This window comes from Pseudorca crassidens, chromosome 15 (genome assembly GCF_039906515.1).
Source record: "Pseudorca crassidens isolate mPseCra1 chromosome 15, mPseCra1.hap1, whole genome shotgun sequence".
Taxonomy (NCBI): Eukaryota; Metazoa; Chordata; class Mammalia; order Artiodactyla; family Delphinidae; genus Pseudorca; species Pseudorca crassidens.
Window position 1 is genome coordinate 85,838,250 of NC_090310.1, and position 20,374 is coordinate 85,858,623.

General features: G+C 35.2%; 1 protein-coding gene across 1 annotated transcript in view; it reads right to left on the reverse strand.

Moving 5' to 3' along the window:
• Positions 1–20,374, reverse strand: part of SYCP2 (synaptonemal complex protein 2) — a 59,722-nt gene that overhangs the window by 28,921 nt on the left and 10,427 nt on the right. The window contains 9 exon segments of the mRNA XM_067708627.1: positions 373–530; positions 1,383–1,482; positions 4,320–4,466; positions 4,906–4,980; positions 6,160–6,308; positions 13,300–13,360; positions 18,487–18,582; positions 19,124–19,169; positions 20,315–20,367. Of these exon segments, the coding sequence (XP_067564728.1) occupies positions 373–530; positions 1,383–1,482; positions 4,320–4,466; positions 4,906–4,980; positions 6,160–6,308; positions 13,300–13,360; positions 18,487–18,582; positions 19,124–19,169; positions 20,315–20,367 (885 nt within the window).

Below are 20,374 nucleotides of genomic sequence, written 5' to 3' on the forward strand. Positions count from 1 at the left end.
TTTGTCTAATTCCCATGCTAGACTTTGAGATACTAAAAGATTCCACTTGTGTCTTATATTTCTAAACCAGAACCTTCCCCATAGCAGACACTAATTTGTATAATAAACTAAAGAATGATGGCAAGTCCATTTCTCCTAGTGAAGGCATAAATCAGTTACACTGAATGAATATTTCTAAATTTTACTGTTAGCACAGTAAATGACTGATAAGAACTTACTTTCAAGGACAATAAATGATATCTAAAAAATTTAAAAAGCAATACTGTAGGAAAAGTGAAACACTCACTGCTTGCAAAAGTAATTAGCTCAATTATGTATTTCTACAATAATTTGATAAAAATTTATTTAAAAATGCTTTCAAAGTAAAGTTACTTTGTCTGTATTATCTCCTCTATTTCTTTCTTCAGATGGTCTAGATTTAAGTGATACAGCATTATCCACTCCATTTTCCAATGTTTTAGAAGCACCAGGTTTTTCTGTAGAACTCGTCATTTGCAGTGGTGGTTTAATTCTTCTTCTTCGTAGTGTTGCTAAAAAGGAGGACAAAGGACTGCTATATTTGTAGGATTTTCTATGTTGTTCTCACTGAGACACTTTTTGCTGAGGAAGGTTAAAAAAGGGGATTCTAAGATGGGTCCCAGGTTTCTGATTTAGATGAGTAACTGGATATGGACGCCATATTCCAAGGTAAGAAATGGAGAAAAACTGGCAGGGAGGGTGGAAAGATGAATTTATTTTGGACCTGTTAAGTTTGAGAAGTTTGTCAAATATTAGATAATTTCCCAGTAGGCAATCAGATTTTGGGAACAGAAGGTCACTATTAAATTGTCATAAAGATTAAATAATACTGTGTTTATAGCAACTAGTACACAGTATCAGATTATTTTAAAATTTTTATTTAGCTCTTAGTATGTACCAGGCACTGTCTAAATGTTTCACAACATTTGTTTAATGAATAATTTTTATTTAATCCTTTAAACAGTTTAATTTGATGAGGTTAGACACTTCAGTCCCATTTCATAGAAAGGAAACTGGTTCTAAACTTAGCTACAAAGTACATACCCAGGAGTGGGGAAACAAGCCCAAGCAGCCTGATTAATTTAATGCTTTATCCACTGTGTTATGCTGGCTCTCACTTAAAATTACAACAAATTATTAATGCTGGATATTAATAATCTGAATAATGTTTATATGGATACCCATTAAACTTCTCAGACATTTGTAATTTTTTGACAGAAGACATTTGTGGTTCATATTTTATTAATTTTTATATCCCCAAATTATCCTCTAGATAAATTAGGTCCAGAATACTCCTGAATTTAAAAAATGCCAGCTTAAAACAATAATACTTTTTAGGAATCTTCAAAGGCAATAAAACTTACATGTATTGACTAAAAATATTGGACTTCTCACAGTGTATCTATCTGAGCCAGGAACAATCATTGATGCTTCAGACATTTTTCTTTTGCTAGGAGTAATTATCTTAAACCATGAGAAAAAAAAACCCACAGTAAATATACATTCTCTTTTGAAATTAAATATCCTGTAATTTTATTCACAACATTTCACCTTGACTACACACAAAAGACATATGGTATTTTATAAACAATATGATATCCAGAAATATCTGCAGTTTAGCCTGACTTGAGGGATTTTATCCTAACGTTTGGTATTGAATAGATAGCCGAAACAAGTAAAGGATGTTGTTTTAAAGAATATTTAAAGAATATCCAGACTTGGAATTATTGTACCTTTATATATTAGCTGAAAATATTTTATTGACACTCAGTTTATCTAGTTAACCATTGGCTCACAATTTCCTATTGTATTTCATAAGGATAATGTTTGGAACACATATTTATGTAAACTTGTTTGTGAAAGTTTTCATAACATTAAGCCTTGTTCAAAACTTTCACACATTTAAAAAATTGTATTAATATTCTGTGAAGACTAAACTGCCTTTGGAGTAAAACGCAGCTACAGGAGTTCAGAGACTCAGTGGCACACAAGCTAGTGTTCCAAAAAAGATGTGCATTTTCTAACTTTAGCCTAGAATGACTGATAAGAGCAGAGGAGGGACTACAGGAGACAGGAGTTCCAGAGGATGCCGTACAAAGGAGTACATGATGACAAACCATAAAGAGGGAGAAGACAGCTGTTTTGAAAAAGGCACCTGCCTCTAAGACAGAGAAAAAAATATTGATGGAGTTTTGAGTAGGTATGTATATAGGGCAATGGAGGAAAGGTGGGGAAGGACAGGAGAAAAGTGAATTCTAAGATTAACCAGAAAATAAGCTACTGAATCAGCAGATTCTTCTTAAAGAAATTACAGTTCTAGTGGTATATAATGAATGAGATCCAAAAAGTTACTTATTCATATAAATGCTTCAAACAGTTAGTCCTTATTGAAAACACAGTGGGTATTTAACAACAGTGCAATGTCAAACTTTAGTGTGGTTAAGATCTTTTCCAGAGTTTGTGTTATGATTCAATAGGTTTAGGTGGGTGGGGGGGCTCTAAGAATCTGCATTTTTAGTAAGTACTCAAGTTATGATTCTGATATAAAGACAAAAAAAGGCTTTTATAATCTAATCATCTGAGGGAACTACAGTTGACAAAAATGATACTTTTAATTTAATGAAGGACACAGACTACAGGGAAAAATAGTAACACAATGTATGGAAGAGCCTGTGAGCGTTATAGTTGCCTAAAGGTGAGAGATTAGTAAAAACAAATAATCGGGAAAAGCTCCATTAAGAAAGTAAAAATGAACAAAGATTTACAAATGTAAGTACACTTTAGATAAGTAGAGGTAAAAGCAGCATGAATGAAAGTACAGAGGCAAGAATGAGCATGCCATAAAAAAAGACAGTAAAGCAACTGACCATACTAAAGTGGAGGGTATTTTGATAGAGTAGTATTAAATTACAGAATGTCTTCAAACTAAGTCAAAACTTAGATTTAATGGGATAAACACAGAGATGACAAGGCTTTCTGAGCAGAAGAATACTATGAGGATACTGGTATTAAGAAAAATCAGTGGTGTACGACACAGGGTAGCTCACAAAATGGAGCAATAGTGTCAAAGACACTATTAGAAGGTTACTGTATAACCTACGTATGCTAAAATGAGTAACGGTAAAGGGAATAATAAGGAGGAAACGATGTGAGAGATACTATGAAAGAACAATCACTAGCACCTTGCTTCTAGGTATGGGGGGAGAAGAGTTTGGAATCAAGGATATCATCAGAAAAATGAATGGTAACATTACTGAAGTATGGAGGCAGATGCAAACTTGAGGCAAAAGATAAAGAGTTTGAGGTAGACTTTAGGAAAGGGCTTGAAGAGACACAACCAAGGGAAATATAAAAAGAGTAAGTGGAGGGCTTCCCTGGTGGCGCAGTGGTTGAGAGTCCGCCTGCCGATGCATGGGACACGGGTTCGTGCCCCGGTCCGGGAAGATCCCACATGCTGCGGAGCGGCTGGGCCCGTGAGCCATGGCCGCTGAGCCTGCGCGTCCGGAGCCTGTGCTCCTCAACAGGAGAGGCCAAAACAGTGAGGCCCGCGTACCACAAAAAAAAGAAAAGAAAAAAAAAAAAGAGTAACGTAGCTATAGAACTTTGAACAGAAGCCTGGTACATTTTAAGAGCTTAAATTATGCACAGGAAGGAAGCTCTCTAAGGGAGAAGGCATAGACATGTTCAGAAAGCTGGGTATCAAGCTTTTAGAGCAAATCTACATTTAGGAGACAGTGAGAGAAAGTATCTCTGATGTAGTAACAGAAGTAAAAAGAGAATTAAAATGCTAACACAGAAGACAAAGGAGAGGACATTAAGAAAGAGAGGGCTGTTAGCAATGTCAAGTGTCACAGCAAGATGTGGAGAGGCGGCTGAGAAATGGTTCTATCACATGCAGCCTAGAGGAGATCCTCAATGGAGCAGGAGGAGGAGGAGAAAGAACCTAGTATTTTGCTTTCTTTCCTCATGCCAGTAAACAGAACATTACATTATAAATTTGTATTGGCCAGTGCAGAGACAGAACAGAAAGGATAAATGCAAAAAGTGGTAGTTACTTTCCTATATATCTCTAATTTGAAACTTACAAGTGTATAGTATACCTTGTCCTAAATCCCTAAACCTTACATATAAACACAGTCTGCTGAAACACTAACTCTTGTTTGCATTTGTAAAATGCAGGGGAAATACTCTGAAATGTTACTGATGAACATATGAATTCTAGATGCTTTTTTCTGTAATTATATATAGCAATGATTTGACCTATGCTATTTTATAAATGACTATTTTGATGCCATATATACCTTAGGCTGACTATTTTTTATGTCTCCTTGATTACTGTTTTTGATACATTTTGGAGGTTTAGCAAATTCCTCTTGGGGGTTAGCTTTTTCTTTCAAACTAACAAGTTCTTCTTCGACTGGTGAGATTTGACTTTCTGGGACTAGAATCTGTTGGAGAATAAGGAAAAAGTGTTTAAAACTGCAAACCATAGGAAGTTCTCAATCACTGGATGACTTCGTAAAGCGCTCATTCATCTCACACTCATAAAGGTCAATTCTTTTTGTCTTATATCTATGTACTGTTATAATTTTTAGTCCTTTTTCAAATGTTAATAGACATAATACAGGCTTTGGCATTAGTGGAAGAACATGTACTTCTGATTTTTATTTAAAGTTACCAAAACTGGTATTAATAACAATCTACCTTCTGTACTGAAATAAATGATTATTAATGTGTTTAAAAAGTATATACATCTTATTGGGGCATTATGTTGAGACAATTTATTTTTTAGATATTCACCCTCCAAGATGAACTTTATTACTGTGCTCTCATTATTTAGGGTTAAACTTAGCCCAGTGGTAAAAATCAAGTAAGTCAGACACATACCTGTGATCCACTTGCATCAAAAAGAATATGCACAGATGTTTTGGCAACGGAAATGCCTTGTTTTCTGGTAAATTCCTAAAGTAAAATTAATTCAAAGGGATGTCATTTTCTCCCAGTTCTTTCCATTTTAATACAATTATTTCCTATACCTGTTTCCTTCCAAAATTGCCAAATTATCTTAAATCATTATTATTTATACATATAAATACTCTTTTCAGAATAATTCAATGAGTCCCCACTAACCACGGTCTTAGCCTATTTTGGTAAGGGTTCCTCACAAGCATATTATCTGCTATTCTTCACCATAAATCTTTTGCACGCTATAGACTGAATGTTTCCCCCACAATTCGTATGTTGAAACGTAGTCCCCAAGGATGGTATTAGGAGTGGAGGCCTTTGGGGGTTGCTAAGGTCATGAGGGCAGAGCCCTTATGAATGGAATTAGTGCTCTTATAAAACAGACCCCAGAGAAATCCCTCACCCCTTCCACCATGTAAGGACACCGTGAAAAGATGGCCATCGATGAACCAGGAAACAGGCCCTCACCAGACACTGGGTCTGCTGGCGCCCTGATCTGACTCACAGCCTCCAGAACTATGAGAAAAAAATGTTTGTTGTTTAGGCCACCCAGTCTATGGTATTTTTGTTACAGTAGCCTGAACAAACTAAGACGTGGACCATCCAAGCTTGTCAACTGAACATCTCCCTAAACATAACATGAATTGCCACCTTGATTCCCAGTTAAACAATATCCGACTCATATCGTCTTCCACAGTCCTGGAAAGCATCTTATCTAAATTTCATTCATTAACTTCAAAGGCCATTTCAAGGCCCACCTCCATAGCCTTTCCTTCAAATCTGACTCTTAATGGGTATTCTTTCTTCAACATCTATACTTCATTTTCTATATGCCACTTACTTCTTCTGAGGCACATTCTATAATTCTCATAATGTTTAATATCTTGAAAACAAGTCTTTGTCTCATTTCACTTTTTAAACACCTCGCAGAAATTCATTAAATGTTTTGAGTAGGTGCTGCTAATTCTGTCATCTGAGATTCTTTCTAATCGGTAACTGAAAGGGTATGGCTAACAATCTGATGGCCATTCCACAATACAAACTTAAAGGACTAAAAATCTACATGTTATTTTATAAAGAATTGTAGGAAAAAAAAATCAATGAAACTTAGTCCCAAGTAACTGAAAGTTTCCAGAATTATGAAAATAAATGTTTATTAAAAAGAGTTTAACTTACCCTATACTTATCTGCACCAAAAACTTTTTGTGTCACATTAGTGATTTCTAACGATGCATCAAAATACAAAAGCAATTCTTTCCCTTCTCTTTTACTAATTTTTACTTTATTTTTCAGAATTATAGTCAGTAGCTTCTTCGATTCTCTCACTGTACACAAATGAATCACACTGATTAGTTTACATTAATTCCTATGATACCACTCTACAGGTATACTATAAATAAGAAAAGCATGCAACATACCAATTAAAATGAACTGAAATAAAATTAACTTTTAGGATTTAAAAGTATTTAAATTAATCAATTCTGCTACTAACTACTTACGTAAAGAAATCAACAATTCAGTTTATTTTTCAAAGTCTCAGTTTCCTGATCTATAAATTACAAGGTAATACAATAATTAATGAACTAAAGCCCTGAGTACATCCTGGACACTAACAGGTTCTTAATAAATATTCTTTGAACACATCTGAGAAAACTATTTTCTTAATTTAAAACAGGCAAAAAAGAAAATAACTTTAATTCCATAACTAACTATTCCTAGGCATAAGCATCTATTCAGACATTTCTATTAAATCCACAGTTACAAACGTGTTGACAATGAACGTCTGATAAAAGGATACAGTGCTAATCCTCAATGAATTCACCAATCCAGTGAAAAGAAAATACTGTCAAGCGCCAGTTTATATGAAGTATTCACCTCCCTTCCTCCAAAAAGTTACAGAAAATTACCTGGCACCCAATTAATGTGCCTGTATTATGGACCGAAGGCCACTATGGTCCTGTCCTACCTCTGGTGCTGCTCCTGTTGCTGACTGAGAAGTCTCCACACCTGCCCCCAGTGTTTGCTTTTGGGCAAGAGGAAAACATCCTGAGGGAGAAGGACCACACCAAGGATAAAACTTTGTGTCTGCATCAGGAAAAGCTCCGCTGGCCACTCCACGCTCTACCCTAAAGGACAAATGTCCCTATCGGCTCTAAAACTCTCTGATCCTTGTAAGGCTTGCCCAAGCAGAAAGTGTCTTATTTGCTTTTGCAGCTATATGGTCATGACACTTCCTCTGTGATGTCCTTTGATGGTACTAAGAAGTATTAGTTGCCTGAAGATAGTGGTAACGCAGTTTCTAATCCAAAATGCTGGCAGTGTTCTTTTTTTTTGAAAGAAAAAAAAGTCACAAGTCTCAACAGTAAAAGTTTTCAGGCCTTAGAGATGAAAGATCAGGTGACGTTGAAAATGATAATGTTTCAGATTGTGATGATGAAGATTAGAACACTTATAATCTTTATGAATATTTTTGTTTATTGTTATATCCCTCTGATACGCATTTGAATTTTTTTCTGCAGCTTGCTGTGAACTTAGAGTAAATGCAGTATTTGCTTCACTGCTTGCATGAACATGGTATTAGAATTACTTCCAATTTATTATTTTGCTGAATGCTTTGTACCTTTTTCTACAAAGCATTCTCCACATGTCATGACTATCTACATAAGAATTTGTTGATATTTGTTATATTTTATTGCTGACTTTGTTGAAATTTCTGATATTTGCTTTGACTGCCTAGACTATATCGTGGCTTGCTTTCTAGTTAGCAATATTACTGAAATAACAGAAAACTTCCTATTTTGTTGCTTCCTATAAAATCCAAGTATTTATAGATATCAACATATTTGGATCTTATAATGTTATCTAGATATTTCTGTAGGATTCCAGTATACCATTCTTAAATGAATAGTTTTCTCCTGCAAAGCCATTCAAAATAACACTTAATTGTCCATGGAGCCTTTATTTTATATACTCCTATAAACTGAACATAAAAGGGTCTAACCTCACCCTATTGTGCTGCGGCTTCCCCTTTCCTTCAGTCTGCAACTGTAGATGCTCTTTTTCACTAGAACTACTGCTTGATCTCCAGAGTCCACACTTTTTTTTAACTTCCATTGAGTGCCAGTCATATAAAAAATTCAGATCTTGCCTGCTCCACATAGGTAGACCACATCACCACTTTATTACAAAGGATATTAAAAGATACCAATGAACAGCCAGATGAAGAGAGATAGTGCGAGGTCTGGAAAAGTCCTGAGCACAGAAGACACTATCCCTGTGGAGTCTGGGGTGTGCCACCAAGGGTCAGTATAAGGACTGAAGTGTGTATACTGATATTGATAATGAAAGAGTGAATTATTATCTTGACATCTGAAATTTCAGTGGAAATTTTGGTGGAGTGGGATGTAAAACAGAAAGTAGAAAAGAACAGAAATGAAGAGCAAGAAAGGGAAAGATTTAGCAAAAACTATTCTCTCAAAATTGGCTATGAATGGAAAAAGAATGAGATAGAGGAAGACATAGGATCCAAGTAGACTTTTTTAAGATGCAGTGACAAATGTACCATAAAAATGTATGATGTTAAAACTACAGGAGAGGACATTATGTTAAGTGAAATAAGCCAGTCACAAAAAGACATATGCTGCATGATTCCACTTAAAATAGTCAATTTCATAGAAACAAAAAGTAGAATGGTGGTTACCAGGGGCTGGGTGGAGGGGGAAAAGGGGAACTGTTCAATGAGTATAGAGTTTCAATTTCTCAAGAGGACGAAAGTTCTGAAGATCTGTTTCACAATAATGTGAATGTACTTAACACTACTGGACTATATACACTAAAAAATGGTTAAGATGGTAAATTTTATGTTATGTGATTTTTACCACAATAAAAAAAATAAGAGAAACCACGTGAGGGTGTATATGGAAACTTTCTACACTACTCTGGCAAGTTTTCTGTAATCTAAAACTATTCTAAAATTTAAAATTTATCTTTAAAAAAGACCCAAATGAAGGGCTTCTCTGGTGGCACAGTGGTTGGGAATCTGCCTGCCAATGCAGGGGACATGGGTTCGAGCCCTGGTCTGGGAATAAAAGTTATAAACTATTGATACATGAAGTAAGTTGGATGAATTTCCCACATGCCGCGGAGCAACTAAGCCCATGAGCCACAACTACTGAGCCTGCGCGTCTGGAGACTGTTCTCTGCAACAGGAGAGGCCGTGACAGTGAGAGGCCCGCGCACCACGATGAAGAGCGGCCCCCGCTTGCCACAACTGGAGAAAGCCCTCGCACAGAAACAAAGACCCAACACTGCCAAAAATAAATAAATAAATAAAGACCCAAATCAAACTTCCCAAGATGAAAAATATAATGCCTGATAAACATTACAAAGGATAGAACAGAAGCAGGTTACACACTGCAGAAGAAAATATTAACTAGCAACAAAACAAAGCAATATAAAACTACCGAAGTGAAAAAAGAGAGTGGAAATAAAAGCCTGGAGTTTGGGTGGAGAACCCAGAGAATCAGTGAGCTATGGAAGAACTTCATATAGCTTAGTATATATGTAATCAGAGTCTCCAGAGAGGAGAAAAAAGGAGCAGAAAAAAATATTTGAAGAACAATGGATAAAAACTTTAGAAGCAAGGAAGCTCAATGAACCTCAAGAATGAACAATATGAAGAAAATTACACTAAAGCATTATAATCAAATGTTTAAAACTACTAATGAAGAGAAAATCTTAAAATCAGCCAGGGGAAAAAAGACTAAACAAAAAGGAGCAAACATGAGAGTGACAGACTTCTCATCAGAAACAATGCAAGCCAAGAGAGAGTAGAGTAACCTCTTTCAAGTACACTGAAAGAAGACAACAGGCAATCTAGAATTCTATATGTATCAAAAATACTTTGCAAAATAAAAACAAAATAAAGACTTTCTGACATAAAAAAGCTGAAAGAGCTCATCACCAGCATATTTGCAGGACAAGAAATATTAGAGAAGTCACCTAGGCAGAAGGAAAATAATACCAGATGGAAATCTGGGTCTATACAAATGAAAGCTGAACACTGGAAATTGTAAATAGGTGGGTAAATACAAAATACTTTTTAATCCACTTTTTACATCTCGTTAAAAACTAATTGGCTGCATAAAGAAAAATATCATTACACATAATATGAGGTCTTTGACACATTCAGAAGCAAAAAATTTTTACCATTATTGGCAGCAATGGCACAAAGGCCAGGAAAGCAAAAATGGAACTTTACTACTACAAGGTTCTTATACTATTCATAAAAGGGTATAATATTACTTGAACATACACACTATTAAGTTAAATATGTATAAAATAAACCGTAAATCAGCCACTAAAAAGGTGGATATAAAGCCAACAAAAGAAATACAATTAAACCACTGAAAATGAATTAACACCAAAGAAGAAAAAAAGAAAAGAAACATGGCAGATGGGATGGCACGTAGAAAAAACAAAAGCTAGATGATGAATTTAAAGCAAATCAATAGTCACATTAAAAACCACAAAAGGCAGAGACTGTCAAATTACACTGACAGTCTCTGATATGATGCCCAGTATCAGTATATGATGCCTATAAGAAACCCACTTTAAATACACAGACACAAAGGACTTAAAAATAAAGAAAAGCTATGCCATGCTATAATTAACCAACAGAAACTTGGAGAGAGTATACTAATATTATATAAAGTAGACTGCAGAGCAAAGAATATTACCACAGGAAAAAGAGTCATTTCATAATGATAAATTTATGAAGAAAAGATAATACCACTAAATGTTTATAAAACTAATAACAGAAATTCAAAATATCTGAAGCAAAAAAATAACAGAACTGAATAAAAAAAACCCACAGCTCTAGTGGTGACTTCAATACCCCTCCCTCAATAAGTGATAGAACAGGAGGCAGACAATGAGGAAGGATATATGACAACACTATCAACCCAACCCTCCACCCAACAACAGCAGAATACACATTCCTTCAAGCGCACTCACACCATTCACCAAGACAGACCATATTCTGGGTCATAAAATAAGTGTCAATATACTGAAAAGGATTCTCAAAGATCATACAAAGTATACTCTCTCATAACAATGAAATTAAATTAGAAATCAGTAGCAGGAAAATATCCCTGAAATCTCAAGTATATAGAAACTAAATAAAAAACTTTTAAATAAACCTATGGCTCAAGGAAGAAACCAAAAGAGAAATTTAAAAAGAATAAATTAATGAGAATGGAAACACAGCACATGGCAATTTGTAGGATGATGCTAAGGAAGTACTTAGGGGAAGAATTTAAAGCACTAAATGGCTATATTAGAAGAGAAAAAATGGTCTCAGGTCAATGACTTCAGCTTCACCCTGAGACGCTAGAAACAGGAAAGCAAATTACAACTAGAGTAATCAGAAGAAAAGAACAGCTATAAGAGCACAGATCAATTAAATTAAAAATCAAAACACAAAAATGAGAAAAATCAATGAAACTAAAGGCTGGCTCTTAGAGAATATCAATAAAATTGATATAACTCTCATCAGACTGATTAGGAAAAAAAGATACAACTTAGCAGTATCAGCAGCAACAGGGGGACCATCACTACAGAATCTACAGACAGTAAAAAGATAAAATGGGACCATTATAAACCACTTTATGCCAATAAATTTGACAACACGATTACTTGAAAGACACAAATTACCAAAGTTTACTCAAGGAAAAAAAAAGATAACCTGAAAAACCCTTTATCTATTAAATTAATTGAATTTGTAGTTAAGAGCCTTCAGCAAAGCAAAGTAAAAGTGCAAGCCCAGATTGCTTCACTGGTAAATACTACCAAGTACTTAAAGAAGAAACAATACCAATTCTACACACACTCTTAGAGAAAATGGAAGATTATAGAATACTTGCCAATTCAGCCTATGAAGCTAACAACGCCCTGATTCTGAAACTTAAAAAAAACAAAACAAAAAAACCAGACATTACAGGCAAAGAAAACTACAGACCTTCTACAACATGAAATACCAAATTCCTAACTAAATTTTGCAAATCAATTCCAATAATATATAAAAGAATAATACGTCACAATGAAGTGTAACTATTGTTACAATGTTATTTCTCCAGATATCAAACTACAATCCCAGTTGTAATTCTAGCAGGCTTTTTGTAGCAATTGATAAGCCAATTTTAAAATTTACATGGAAATTCAAAAGGTCTAGAATTTCCAAAACAGTCTTGAAAAAAAAAAAAACCCACAGTGTTAGAAGACTTACACTATCTCACTTTAAGACTCACTATAAATCTACAGTAATTAAAACAATGTGGTACTGGCATAGGGAACAGATCAATGGAATGGACTACAGCATCAAGACCTGCACTTCTACCTGTCATTTGATTTTCAACAAGGGAACCAATGAAGTCCAGTGGGGAAAGGAAAACCTTTTCATCAAATAGTCCTGAAATAACTGTATACCCATATGAAAAAATGAACCTAACTCCTATATTACACCATAATCAAATATTAATTTGAGATGGATCATAGTCCTCAACATAAAAGCTAAAAACCATAAAGTTTTTACAGAAAAACAGGAGAACGTCTTTGGTACTTGGTAGTAGGCAAAATTTCTTAGGTCACACAAAGCAATAACCATGAAAAAAAAGAAAACTGATCATATGGACTTCAAATTTAAAAACTTCTGCTCATTAAAGACACCAATGAGAAAATGAATAAGCAAGATACAGATAGGGAGAAAATACTCACAGAACATATATTTGTCGAAGGATTTGTATCCAGGATACATAAGAACTCAAAAACTTAATAATAAAAAAGACAGTCCAGTAAAAAAAAAAAAAGACAAAATATTTAAACAGATACTTCACGAAGAAGATATATGAGTAGCCATTAAGCACATGAAAAAGTGCTCAACATCACTGGTTATTAGGAAAACGCATATAAAAGCTATCATGAGATACCACTACATGCCCACTGAGGTAACTAAAATACGTCTTGATATCTGAATTTGGAGTGGTGCCAGTCTGCCAAGGTATATGATTTTTGTCCAGCATGTATTGACAAGAAAGTGACTGACCATGGGTTTTAGGCTAGATAGAGAAGGAAATAAATATAAGATATTGGAGGAATTGTGGGGGCAGGGAATTTGATGATATTGTACTATCAAATTTATGAATGTGAACATATGGAAATGTTGATCTGCTTTCATCAGTTCATTGTGTTTTTCCATAGAGTGTGCAACTTCTACTCAAGCAGAATCAAGAAGAGAGTTATCAAAAACAAGTTTAATACCTTCAATGCTGTATATTTGTACTTCTTCCTCAGGCACAGTGACTGCTTCCCACTGATGATTCTTAAATTTAAAAACAGGTTTTGATCATAAATAATAATTTATTCTTGCTTTAAAGCTCCTTTAAACACCATTTTAAGTTATACAAACAATAAAGGTTATTACTATTTTCTTTTACTAAGTATCACTAAGTAACTGGTTGATATAACACATTTCTTGCTCCATCAATTGACTAGATAATATATTATACTTGCCGCATTTAATCTATTCGTTCATTCTTAAAAGTAAATGACAGTGTTGACTACTTTTATGGTTTCCTATTCTTAACCAAAAGCAAAGAATGACTAGCCATTCATATTTATTAGAGTATACACTTTTAAAAATATTACCAAATCCTGTCATTTCTTCCTTTGAAATGTTGTGTGATCATATTCATCCCCCAATTCTCACTCATTAATTGACTGTCCTTAGATTCAAACACTGAATGCATGAGAATAATAACCTAAAATGTGTTCCCCTTCCAAGTATTTTCATTGAAAATTTGTATAAGTGAATAAAATAATATGAATTCACACAAAAAAGTCATGGTAAAAATTAGAACCATTCCTAAAAGATGGGATCCTAAAACCTTCAGTAATCTTATGATGAAAATAGATCCAATTCTTTTGCTATTTAAGGACCACTCATTGTATAGAAATTCTGCCAAATCCTCAATCTCTTCACTAACTCCCTCCCTTATTTGCCTTAATTGGAACCAGTCTATACTCTTGAGGGCACCACTACTATTATAATTACAGCCTTCTCCAGTTAAGGTGCTAATTCTCCCAGACCTCAAAACCTCAGGGTCAGCAGGAAAGGGCTGGTCTCCTCTCTCCCCAACACTTTGAGCAGCTTCACATTTCTCTGTGTGTAAAAGCCTTGCTCCTTTGTGGCACATGCCAGCTGGCACACATACCCATCGGTTATCATCTACTAACTTTAAAGTGACTCTTCCTCATACATGGAGGCACCTGGTTCAAAGCTTTCCTTTTGAAAAAATGTCTACATTATAAAAATTTTCAAACAGATTATAAAAAATAGAAATCACAGTATAATGAATCCAAAATATGCCCATACCCAGCTTCAACAGTTACTGATATATTATGCCCACTTGTTTCATCTTTACCCCCTACTTTCCCTCTACTACACTCTCCTCCTCTTGACCTCAGTTTTTTATTTAATCTCTCTGTCACCCCAGCCATCAATTTTAAAACTCTTATCATTAAAGTACCTAACAAAAACCCCTCTCTGGAATCCACATCTCACTTTAGCTTCTACTGTTCTCTTTCCCTTGTCTTTACTTCCTCTACAAATATTTCAACTTTCCAGGAATGCTTAAATCCTCATCACTTAAGTGAAATTGCTCTTTCATGGATCGCCAGTTTTTATTTATTTAACGTGTTTTGACAGTGTTCATCATTTCCGCTCATAAAACACCCTTCCTTTGTCTTCTATAACATGATACCCTTTTAATTTGTTCTTTTTTGGCTGATTCGTCAAGTATCCTTCAGGCTAGAGTCTCTTCTACCTATCCTGTATAAATTTGTGTTTTTCACAGTTCTGTCATGTAGACACTCATTAAATCCCATGGTTTTATTTATCATCTATATACAGAGAGCTTCTAAATCTCCATTTACAGCTCAGTTCTCTCACCTCAACTTCAGACCAATATATCCAACTGCCTACAAGATATCTTCAGCTGAACACCCCACACACACCTCCAAATCAAAACATCCAAAGTTGAGCTCATCATCTTACCCTACAAAACTGATCCTCCTGTGACAGCATCTTCATCCATCCAGTTACCCAAGTTTTATCAACCTCCTCTTTTTACTACAAACTACCAAGTCTGCTCAATTCTACCTCCTCAAGTTTTTCTGGAATCCATCCATTTCCATCCATCCCCACTGTCACTTTCCAAAACTGTGCCACCATGATTTCTCTCACCCGGATTACTGCAAGTCTCCTAACTGCCTCTGGTCTTGTCCCTTTTTAATCTGTTCTCCTTGAGGCAGGAGATAGGTGGGCCCCAAGCTAGACATTTACAACTGGCCTCCTGTTCCAACTTCCTGGGGTGAGAAGAAGATGGGCTCCAGGCTGGACATTCATTACCACCCCCAACCCCCATGTTTACATTTCCTGAGGCAAGAGACAAACCGGCTCTGGACTACATATTTATGACTGGACTCCAGTCTATATTTCGAGATCTGCACTTCAATATAAGAAACAACAACAGGAATAGGGTAGATAACTGGACATTGGACACTTTTATGGCAGGGACAGAGAGGGGCTGAACCCTGTTAAAAGATCAAGACATCATGCATTTCCCATCCTTGGTGCAAGGGAAACATTGCACACGCACAGAAAGGCTCCTTGGGGTTCAAAAAGGAGGGGGCACCACCCCATAATATGTGATGCTAAGGCCATCCCCTAGGCCTCTGGGCTGAAATCCATCTTGGAAAAAAGTTGCGCATGCACCTCGGGGAGGGTCCTAGGGGAGGTCAGGTGTTGAGAAACCAGATAATTGGCCAAAGGTAAACAAAGACCCGGAAGAACTGCCCTATATAAATGACTTAACCACCTCTTTACTGCGCTCCTCCTCATTAGGGAGGAGGCCCACACCCTTGCTCTCCGGGTGTGCATCTCTGCCTTGTTTCCATCTTAACTAAACAAAGTGTTTCTCTGTGTGCTCTCCCACTAGTTGTTGTGCAATGTCTCTAAATAATAAACTTTGTACCTGTTTTTTTTTTACAGTTTTTGCCTCCGTAAGAAATGCATTTTTCACTGGGGGCAAGAGCCAGGGGGTCTGGTGGCTAGGATTCCTGGTTTTCATCCAGGCTACCCAGGTTCAATTCCTAGGCAGGGAATTAAGATCTCGCTTCACGCCACCACTCACTGCTGCCTCTCCGAGATCATCCCCACCAGGAGAATCTTTTACATGAATGTGATGCTCAGTGTCTAGCATATATCTGGCACACAGTAAGTTCTTATTAAATATTCACTGAACTGATGTTGCCTCCTACTTACAATCCTTCTTTGGCTCTATACTGCCTGCCTTATTTCTTTCCAATACCCTTTGAACTCTATGCACTAACCATACTATGTATCTTTTAGTTGAATATTCTATATATTCATTCTTAAAATAAATACGAGCCCTTGAATAGCCATAAATGAGAAAAGACATGTCCCTGGTTTAATAAATTTTATGTTCTACGAGGGGGAAAACAGAAAAAACAACAGATAAACAAAAGGATTTTAAGTAGCAATAACTACTATAAAAGAAAAAAAGAGGCCAGTGTTATATAATGTGGCTGGGTGGCTACTTCAGACTGAGTTACCAGAGAATACCTCTAGGAGATGACATTTGTGCTGAAATCTAACTGGGAAGGAACTAAGACGCAAAGATCTGGAAGTTCCTAAGCAGAAGAACCAGCAAGTAAAAAGACTTGAAAAGAGCGTGATCTAGAGGAAAAGAAAAAAAAAAATTAATGTGGCTAGAACACAGTAAGCACAGAGAACAGTCTGATTATCAGAAAAATAGTCAGGGGCGAGGTCATAAAGGCCCTCAAACACCATGTTAAAGAGACAAAGGGAGGGTTTTAAGCAGCCACAATATGGAAGAATGGCTTTGAGGAGAGTAAGCCTGAAGACAGGGAGAAATGCACTACTGCTATAGAAATCCAGAGGGGAGAGGAGTCTAAATATCTCTGTGGGAAGAACTCTCTCCCAGCATCTCTAGATCAGTGACAGGAACATAGGAGGCATTTAATACTTATAAATGCATTTTATACTATCCCTATCAAGTATAATACTAAAATTACTTATTTTCTTGTCTGAATCATCCATTAGACCAAGTGAGTGAAGTCAGGAACCACATCAGTCCTATTCTACCCTCTTTTCCCAAAATGAAAGTCCACTTCCTGAAGAAAATCCAGTTAAAAATACACCTAAAAACGCTGCAAGAATAAATACACTAATGAAAACCATCAGTACCCCTGAGAAGTAGTGCTAGTTTTTGGAACTCAATTTTAATTAAGCATTCTAAAAAGGTACTCTAAAAAGAAATAAAGGTACGTGGAACTCCTAAGAGGCATTTGGTTAATGTTCGTCTAAAAAGAATTTACCTGGAACAAAAGGCAGGATTTTACAAGAGAGACTAAAAAGACTAAAGCCTCTTTGTATTATCAGCAGCCGCAATCAGATTAGTAAACGCAAATCAACTCTTACTCAGATCCTGGCCATACAGTTTGAGCTAGAAGTATGCAAATGTAGCAAATATTAAGTGGTGGCTATTTGGAAACAAGGCCTCAAGAATTTTCCTCAGGTTAAAGAGGTCAGTAGAAAACATACCTGCCTGGTTGCAAAGTTTAAACATAGTTACAATATAGCACAGAAAGAAAAGAACTAAAATTCACTTCTAAGTACCACCATAAGAATCAATCCCTCACAACCAAATGTAAAATAGCTAGCTAGCTGGAAGCAGCTGCAAAGCACAGGGAGATCAGCTCCATGCTTTGTGTCCAACTAGAGGGGTGGGAGACGCAAGAGAGAGAGGATATGGGGTTATATGTATACTGATTCACTTTGTTATACAGCAGAAACTAACACACCGTTGTAAAGCAATTATACTCCAATAAAGATGTAAACAAACAAAAAAAGAATTAATCCCTCACTATTTTCAAACAGAAGATTCTATGAAAGAATAAGGTAAGACCATTTGTCATCATCTGTTAATGTTATTTTTAACTGAATGCTTCTGTACTGGAGTAACTGCTGTCTTTTCTAGATTCAATTCACTTTGTTCATGTGAATGTTAAATTTTAATCATTAACATGTAATTAATTTCTGAAAAGCTCATATTTAAACACTAGTATTAAATTTTAGCATTTTTCTCTTGCAATAAGACATCAGAAATAATTTTCAATTCTAATTAACTTGATAGGTTACCATGCTCATCAAAACTACTAGAGCTAACATTGAAATCTATTAAAATAGCGAGAAAATAAATATCAAAGAAATCCATATTCTTAAGTTGAATTACAACATTATATACACACACACACCACACACACACACACACCACACACACACACACACACACACACACACACACACACACACAAAATGGTACAGAGGTATCTAAAGCTTACATCATTGTCTTCGGCAATGTAGAATGATACAGTCTGGCTCCCGAGATTAAAATCTATCCAAAATCCCTCAAGTTTTTCATCTGATGGTATTTGCAACTAATAAAATAAACATATAAAACTAGAATATACTATGCTTTTAAAAGTGACAACAGAAAATTATGATGTTATATTCATGGTTGAGTTTTTTTGAAAAACAAAAGAGTAGAGCTGGAAGGTATGGGAAGATAAAGAGCAGGCAAGTACAGCATTTAAATCAATTTAGAAACAATCAAAAGAAATGCTGCTTAATATTTTACATAGAAATTAGCTAGCTCCAAAATATCACAAATATTCCAAGTACAAATAAAGGTTGAAAATATTTTCATGTTTGAATATATTCATGAATGATAAACAATAACGGGCTTGATTAAGGAAACATAAGAAAATTTGAAGTACAACCTTTATATTTCACTTATCCTTGGCTACAAATGTGCCATTTCATAAAATGTCACTTAGATCCAGAATACCAGACCAGCTGTATTTGTGATCTAATTATGACTAACATTAATGTTCTTGTCAATTTGTAACCTACAATTCACTTGACCTTTCCATCAAAATTCATCTAATAACTAAAACACATACTAAATTAAAAATTTACCTCATAGTTATCAAGAAATGCTGATAAACAAGGAAATGTAAAGACCCTGAAATAAAAAGTAGTCTGAATTAAAGAAAAAATTAATAAGCCTTCACAACATAATTTTGACTTGCCATACAAATCATACCTAGGATCAACAGGAAATCAGGCAGTAGTGACAACAATTTAAATAAAATCATATTTCCTTCTTTATTACTCTTTAAAGTGAGAGTTCATGGGAAATCTGTTTCTGAAAGACAGCATATTACTTTGAGGATACTACTCAACCTACCATTTTGACTAAAGTGACTGAACCAAATTACTTTTCATGTTATTGACTATGAACAGAGATTCCTAATTTAGCTTATACTAGTGATATTGATACAGTGGAAGTTCCCATAAGATTATATGGGAAAAGAAGAGTAGAAGTGAATAATACTGCTAATAAAAATGGCTGAATTCATTGAATACTTTCTTGGTCAGATACTACTATAAGTACTAAGTGTATAACCATCTCATTTAATCTTTACAACAAACATATGAGGTAGATATTATTAGTATTCTTGTTTTACAGTTAAGGAAACTGAGGCGAGTAAGGTTAAATAAGTTGTCCAACATTAGAACAGGAAGAGGGGGACCTGTTATTCAAATCCAAATAGTGTGACTCCCTGCACACAACCCTCACCGTATCTTTCATTTCCTTAGCAGGTAAACTAAATGTGAACTCATTCAATCCAATGTGTCCTGAACACCTATAAGGTGGCTAGGCACTGCACTACAAAAATACCTCTTCTGTCATTGTCAAAAGTGATAAAAATTTATGTTACCTAGCCTTCCATGACCATTCTTGAGATTAAATAACTGCAGAAAGAACATCCTTACAATATGTTAATTATAAAAGAAGATGATTTATGTTTGCTATATATTTTTATTCCAGTATGTGTACGAAGGAGGTAGCTCAAGTAATATTTATACCTAGATTTTTATTGTTCCTTAAACACCAAATTTATAATATATATGCAACTCTGAAATACAGTAAACCAATTTTAGACAAAGTTATTAATTAATATTAATTAAATAAAAATGTATTCTTTCCTCTAAAAAGTACAAAGCAAAATAAGACCAGTGGAGGATTATTTCAGCCTACCATTGTGCGCCCTTTCTTGAGCTCTGTTTCTTTATCATTAAATGGTTGTATTTTGCATTGTTTACCTTCTTTTGTCTCCAAGCATGCCATTTACAAGGTTGAGAAATATCCTGCAATCCTAATTT